This window comes from Palaemon carinicauda, chromosome 31 (assembly GCF_036898095.1).
Source record: "Palaemon carinicauda isolate YSFRI2023 chromosome 31, ASM3689809v2, whole genome shotgun sequence".
Lineage (NCBI taxonomy): Eukaryota > Metazoa > Arthropoda > Malacostraca > Decapoda > Palaemonidae > Palaemon > Palaemon carinicauda.
In genome coordinates this window covers 63145501-63153568 of record NC_090755.1, presented here as the reverse complement: position 1 = coordinate 63153568, position 8068 = coordinate 63145501, and the positions used below count along the sequence as shown (strand labels likewise).

The following is an 8068-nucleotide window of genomic DNA, read 5'->3' as shown; positions in this document are numbered from 1 at the left end:
ATTGCATATGTTTCTCTGACCTCTTTTTCTGAAAGTTTATATATACTATATATATGTATATATATATATATATATATATATATATATATATATATATATATATATATAGGGTATATATTTGTTTTCTATTTAATTATTTGTACCGAATGATTATGTATATGTCAGAGCCTTACTTCAAGGACAACATATTTCCAGTCTTTCATAGGTGTCCTCATCATCAAGGATGAAAATATAAAAGAAAAACACGAAAACCCTAGTTATATTCTACTGTATGATTTAATTTCATCCTTGTGACATTTGTTAAACAATTAGATATCAGGTAATTACAGGAATGAATCAAAGAAAAATACATTTGGGTATTTGAAATTAAACAAGAAATTCTCATGAAGTGAAGCATCAGAGTTGCATTCTTCTTCTTTTGCTTTGGAGGTTCAAAAGTTATGTGGAATGGGATAAGTATTATGTTGGGTTTGGATGTCGGCTACCATAGTACACATCTGCATTTGGTGCCCATACCCAAAAAGTATATATATATATATATATATATATATATATATATGTGTGTGTGTGTGTGTGTGTGTGTGTGTATATATATATATATATATATATATATATATATATATATATATATATATATATATATGTATGTATATATATATATCATCAGTCGTAACTAGTCCATTTTGTTTAGATATTCTCTACTTTAGTTTGCTCTCGTATCCAAGTTGCTCTTTTTCTGTCTGTTAATATTAATCCAATAATTATCCTTTCCATGGCGCTTTGAGTTATAAATAGCTTGTGTTCTAATGCTTTAGTAAGGCTCCGAGTTTCTGATGCGCAAAATAATACTGGTAGGATCATCCTATTAAATAATTTTCTTTTTAGAGAGAGTGGTATTTTACGCCTCATAATCTCATTTTGTTTACCAAAAGCTCTTCGTCCCATGGCCATTCTTCTTTTTATTTCGGTTTTGTCCTGAGGAAACACTAATCTGTCTTAAGTACGGACATTCGTTAACAATCTCTAGAGGTTTGTCTACAACTCATAGTTTTACTCATATTCATTTTCAGTCCTATATTCCTGTATTCACTATACAAACCTTCTATCATCTTTTACAATTCCTCCCATGATTCACTATATAGAATATATGTGTGTGTGCGTGTATGTGGGTGGATGGGTGTGTAGAGCGAAAGAGACAGAAAACGAAAATTACAAACAGTTGTGTTTTAGACAGCATTGATAAAATGTTCTTTACTTTGGCTATGTGACAGTATATTTTTCATAAAGGAAGAATCTCTCTCTCTCTCTCTCTCTCTCTCTCTCTCTCTCTCTCTCTCTCAGCCGAAAGATGTGGGGTGATAATTTCATGGTACCCTATTTGCTACCATTTACTAAAAGGGCAGTTTAAATAATTGGGTATATTTTCATTTGCAATGGGAAAGATCGAAATGAAATTCTCCGATGCCAATTGCTATCAAATTCGGTTGTCTTGAGTACATTATTTCATCAAAGAGAGATATAGATGAAAGACCTTGAAAGGTCAAGTGTCTGATCTAATTAAACCACGAGAGAGGTTGTCTATTTTGATTACCTGGATAGCAACATCCTGAATTGCATTCGAGTTATGCATCGCCAGCAATGTTATCTATCAGCTGTTGCATCGACCTTTGCCTTAGCCGGCAAGCAGCAGGTGAGGTATATAGGCGGGACAGTCACTGTTTTCGGCACATCACAATGAAGGTGTTAGTCTTGTGCGCTATTGTGGCTCTGGCCGCCGCTGGTGAGTATTCCCTACTAGTTTCAGAGACAAATATTCCTTCATTATATACAATACCTGACATCATCTATGTCAAAATGTCTTCATAAGTAAGGCCTTGTATTTAAATAGATTCAATATGCTATGATTAGTGTCATGATAAACGATAATTTTCAATAATATTCTTTGTTCAACAGTTATGCTTTCCTTACAGTTTGAGAAATTATAAACAAAAAATTAAGCACCATCTTGTAGGTTTTAATTTTCAACATGCAGAGGATATAATCGGAACTCACAATTTATCAATAAAACATGAAGTTTTTGTGTGTCGGACCTTTTTCTCGGGCATATCTTTTGGGTTTTTTTTTATTCATTTATTTATACATTCTTCCTTCTTTGCTGTAACTATATATGCTCTGTTTAAATTGAAGATCTGTAAAGGACAGGGAGAAAGGTATGAGAAAGAAAATTCTGATTATACTAATCAAGATATATTGTTTAGATTTTGTCAAACTCCATTGTGTAAGTCCTGTCAGAAGAGAGAAGCTATCAGAGAATTTTATAGTGCAAATAAGTGTCATTTTGAAATGAATGAAAAGTTTCCTTGTATTATTTCCTCAGATGTCCCTTTGGCAAAAAGGCAACAGGATGTGAACCACTTGCTGTGGAAGATCTATGATCACCTCCATTTTGACGACCTAAAAGGATATGCATCATCGTTTGATCCTGAGGCAGACACCTCAATTTACAAGGATGGAGGTGAAGCCGCCCATCGCCTTGCTAAGGAATTCAAGGACCACAGACTGCTAGAGCAGCACCACTGGTTCTCTCTCTTCAACGAACGCCAGAGGGAAGAGGCTCTGATGCTCTTTGATGTGTTTATGCAGTGCAAAGACTGGGACTGTGCTGTTCACAATGCTGCTTACTGGCGAGAACACATGAATGAAGGAGAGTTTGTGTATGCCGTTTACACTGCTGTTATTCACTCTGATCTTGGACATGGCATCGTCCTCCCTCCTCTGTATGAGGTTACTCCTCACATGTTCACAAACAGTGAAGTTATCCAGAAGGCTTACACTGCAAAAATGACAAATCAACCAGGCAATTTCCACATGGAATTCACTGGCACTAAGAAGAACAAGGAACAGCGTGTGGCCTATTTTGGAGAGGATATCGGTATGAATGTGCATCACGTTACATGGCATATGGATTTCCCCTTCTGGTGGGAAGACAAATATGGACATCATTTAGACCGCAAGGGAGAACTCTTCTTCTGGGTACATCATCAGTTGACTGTTCGCTTTGACAATGAACGTCTCTCCAACCATTTGGATATGGTAGATGAACTTCAATGGGATAAGCCAGTAGAAGAAGGCTTTGCTCCACATACTATCTATAAATATGGAGGTGAATTCCCTGCTCGTCCTGATCACATCCACTTTGAAGACGTTGATGGAGTAGCTCGAGTTCGTGACATGATCATCACAGAAACTCGCATTCATGATGCTATTGCTCATGGATATATCACTGATAAGGATGGTAAGGTAATTGACATCATGAATGACAGCGGCATTGATAAACTTGGAGACATTATTGAATCATCTATGTACAGTCCCAATGTACAGTATTATGGTGCTCTCCATAACATGGCTCACATGATGCTTGGGCGTCAAGGAGACCCTCATGGAAAATACAACATGCCTCCAGGCGTAATGGAACACTTTGAAACCGCCACCCGTGATCCCACATTCTTCAGACTTCATAAATATATGGATAACATCTTTAAGGAACACAAAGATTCCCTTCCTCCCTACACTCATGATGACCTGGATTTCCCTGGTGTTGACATTGAGAGTGTGGGTGTTGAGGGAGAGCTCAAGACTTACTTTGAGCACTTTGAGTTTGATCTGCGTAATGCTGTAGATAGTGCAGAGGGTATTGCAGAAATTGACCTCAAAGCTCATGTTGACCGCCTCAACCACAATGACTTCTCCTTTGTTGCTGATGTCAAAAATAATAATGGAGCTGAGGTCCTTGGTACTTTCCGTGTCTACCTGTGCCCAGATTATGACAGCAATGGTGAAAAGTTTGATTACACCACTGGCCATTGGCACTGCATTGAAATGGACAAGTTCTGGAAGAAATGTGAGTATTGCCTTCAAGTCATTTTAGAAATATACATCATATTCATAAATAAAAAATATTCAATAATATTAGGATTATAATAGGTTTGTTCTGACAAAACTGTATATGCTTAAATGTATTTTTGTTTCTATAAAATCTAATTATTAATGCATATTTTTTTCTTGTGTGACAGTGGCTCCTGGAGTTAATCACATTGTAAGGAAGTCAAGCGAATCTTCAGTGACAGTTCCTGATGTACCAAGCTTCCAGTCACTCATCGATGCTGCTGATAGTGGTAGCTTTGATATGCACGAATTCGAAAGGTCCTGTGGTATCCCTAACAGGATGCTGTTGCCCCAGGGAACGAAGGACGGTATGGAATTCTCCCTCTGGTTGGCTGTTACTGATGGCAAACACGATTTGACACATGCTGATGATGACTCCGAGCATGGCGGTACCCACGCCCTCTGCGGTGTTCACGGAGAAGTGTATCCCGACAAGCGTCCCATGGGCTTCCCACTGGACCGCAGCATCCCAGACAGACGTGTCTTTGATGAGACCACAAACATCAAATTCGCTCACGTTAAAGTTTTCCACGACGGTCACCATCATTAACTGATGTCAGACATTTCAACTTACTGTCATCAGTGATAGTCTTTGGAATATATGGCAGTTGGTATTATGTCAAATTTCAAAATTAAAGCCTGCTTTAATTCAATTGTAAATTGATATTCAACTTAATAAATGATAAAAATCTTAATTCAATTTTCATAACCCGTATTGCATGAATGAAACCTATAGTTTCATATGAAAATAATTCATGAAAGTTAAAATAAGAGAACAATTGATATATCACGGTTGATATTATTGACTAAATTATTATATAATAAAAGATAGGAGGTCCTCAACCTCAGTATATAAAGCGAAGAGGGCTGTCTTCTGTGGTTGGTGTCGTGGAAGAAGTGTGTCTCCACTCGGAGCCACTCTATTCCTAATTGGCAAATTTTCACTTCATCTAAGTAGCCAGCATTCCGCTTTTGACTTAAGTAGTCAATTAAAAGCATGGATTTTAAAAAGCTGTTGTGAGAAACATCTAATATATAAGAGAAGGAAAAGTGAGCCACTAGTATTCCTATTAAATGTGCACAATTATATAGCTTACAATGGGAGTAACTAAACGAGGTAAAGTTGGATAAAGCCTCTTAAACTTGAAATTTAATTTAGACCATGGCGACTTAATTTCTTTTCTCTTATATTAAGAATATCAATTAAATATAGATTTATATAATTTGAAGAAGACTTTATCTTTTATGATAGAGTTCTGTCAACATCTAGTGCCCTTATTTATATTAGATATATTGAATTGTATATATTTTATTCTTAATGGTAATTCTTATTCTTTCTATGTTTATCTGAATTAAGAAAACACATCTTCAAGGTCAATTAGAAGAATATCTTCAAGAAAAGGAAAAATTTTACTATCCATTAATGACATAGTATTTATAGATCTCAACTTGAAGTGAACTTTATAAATAACTAGAAAATTTGAATTTATGGTGATATCAGTTAGGGCATCCACATCTAGATGAAATGATATCTCCGAATTACTAGCTTGGATTCTATCCATTTATGGAAGAGAAAAATTCCAAGAGGAAGAATTACAAGGCAAATTGATGGAAGAAAAAGACTCCAAGAGAAAATATGATAAGGCAAATTGATGGAAGAGAAAGAATCTAAGAGGAAGAATTACAAGGCAAATTAATTGAAAAGAGAGCCTCCAGGAGGAACAATTACAAGGCAAATTGATTGAATAAAAAGACTCCAAGAGAAAGAATGACAAGGCAAATTGATGGAAGAGAAAGACTCCAAGAAGAAGAATGACAAAGCAAATTGATGGAAAAGAAAGACTCCAAGAGGAAGAAAGACAAGGCAAATTGATGGAAGAGAAGGCCTCCAAGAGGAAGAATGACAAGGCAAATTGATTGAATAGAAATTCTCCAAGAGGAGCAATTACAAGGCAGATTCAAGGAAGAGAAAGCCTCCAAGAGAAAGAATTATAAGGCAAATTGATGGAAGAAACAGTTTCCAAGAGAATGAATGACAAGGCAAACTGATGGAAGACAAAGAATGACAAGGCACATTGATAGAAGAAAACAAATCCAAGAGGAAGAATTGCAAGGCAAATTGATTGCAGAGAAAGCTTCCAAGAGGAAGAATTATAAGGCAAATTGATGGAAGAAAAAGATTCCAAGAGGAAAAATTACAATGCAAATTGATGGAAGAAAAAGACTCCAAGAGAAAGAATTACAAGAAAAATTGATGGAAGAAAAAGACTCCAAGAGGAAGAATAACAAGGCAAATTGATTGAAGGAAAAGACTCCAAAAGAAAGAATCACCAGACAAATTGATGGAAGAAAAAGACTCCAAAAGGAAGAATAACGAGGCAAATTGATTGAAGGAAAAGACTCCAAGAGAAAGAATCACAAGACAAATTGATGGAAGAAAAAGACTCCAAGAGGAAGAATTACAAGACAAATTGATGGAAGAAAAAGACTCCAAGAGGAAGAATTACAAGACAAATTGATGGAAGAGAAAGACTCCAAGAGAAAGAATTTCAAGACAAATTGATGGAAGAAAAAGACTCCAAGAGGAAGAATAACAAGGCAAATTGATTGAAGGAAAAGACTCCAAGAGAAAGAATCACAAGACAAATTGATGGAAGAAAAAGACTCCAAAAGGAAGAATAACGAGGCAAATTTATGGAAGACAAAGACTCCAAGAGGAAGAATTACAAGGCAAATTGATTGAAAAAAAGACTCCAAGAGGAAGAATTTCAAGGCAAATTAATTGCAGAGAAAGCCTCCAAGAGAAAGAATTATAAGGCAAATTGGAGGAAAAAATAGATTCCAAGAGGAAAAATTACAAGGTAAATTGATGGAAGAAAAAGACTCCAAGAGAAAGAATAACAAGGCAAATTGATGGAAGAAAAAGACTCCAAGAGAACGAGTTACAAGGCAAATTGATGGAACAAAGAATTACAAGGCAAATTGATGGAAGAAAAAGACTCCAAGAGAAAGAATAACAAGGAGAATGGGATGGAAGACAAAGACTCCAAGGGGAAGGATTAAAGGGCAAATTGATTGAAGAAAAAGACTCTAAGAGGAAGAATTGCAAGGAAAATTGATTGAAGAGAAAGTCTCCAAGAGGAAGAATTAAAAGGCAAATTTATGGAAGACAAAGACTCCAAGAGGAAGAATTACAAGGCAAATTGATTGAAAAAAAGACTCCAAGAGGAAGAATTTCAAGGCAAATTAATTGCAGAGAATGCCTCCAAGAGGAAGAATTATAAGGCAAATTGGAGGAACAAAAAGATTCCAAGAGAAAGAATTACAAGGCAAATTGATGGAAGAAAAAGACTCCAAGAGAAAGAATAACAAGGAAAATTGATGGAAGACAAAGGCTCCAAGAGGAAGAATTACAAGGCAAATTGATTGAAGAAAAAGACTCTAAGAGGAAGAATTGCAAGGAAAATTGATTGAAGAGAAAGTCTCCAAGAGGAAGAATTAAAAGGCAAATTGATTGAAGAGAAAGACTCCAAGAGGAAGAATTATAAGACAAATTGATGGAAGAAAAAGATTCCAAGAGGAAAAATTACAAGGCAAAATGATGGAAGAAAAAGACTCCAAGAGAAAGAATCACAAGGCAAATTGATGAAAGAAAAAGACTTCAAGAGATAGAATGACAAGGCAAATTGATGGAAGAGAAAGACTCTAAGAGGAAGAATCACAAGGCTAATTGATAAAAGAAAAAGACTTCAAGAGATAGAATAACAAGGCAAATTGATTGAAGAAAAAGAATCCAAGAGTAAGAATGACAAGTCAAATTGATGGAAGAAAAAGACTCCAAGGTAAAGAATGACAAGGCAAATTGATGGAAGAAAAAGACTCCAAGAGAAAGAATTAGAAGGTAAATTTGATGGAACAAAAAGACTCCAAGAGAAAGAATGTAAAGGCAAATTGGTGGAAGAAAAAGATTCCAAGAGAATGAATTACAAGGCAAATTGATGGAAGAAAAAGACTCCAAGAGAAAGAATGACAAGGCAAATTGATGGAAGAAAAAGACTCCAAGGGAAAAAATTACTAGGCAAATTGATGGAAGAAAAAGACTCCAAGAGAAAGAATGACAAGG

At 35.7% G+C, this 8068-nt stretch overlaps 1 protein-coding gene across 1 annotated transcript; it reads left to right on the top strand.

Moving 5' to 3' along the window:
• The first annotated feature begins 1624 nt into the window (after positions 1-1624).
• LOC137624445 (hemocyanin B chain-like) lies at positions 1625-4640 on the top strand. Its single transcript, XM_068355211.1, has 3 exons — positions 1625-1780; positions 2378-3901; positions 4074-4640. Exons 1-3 carry the CDS (start codon positions 1639-1641, stop codon positions 4493-4495), a joined length of 2088 nt encoding a protein of 695 aa, XP_068211312.1. The 5' UTR covers positions 1625-1638; the 3' UTR covers positions 4496-4640.
• The last annotated feature ends 3428 nt before the right edge of the window (positions 4641-8068 follow it).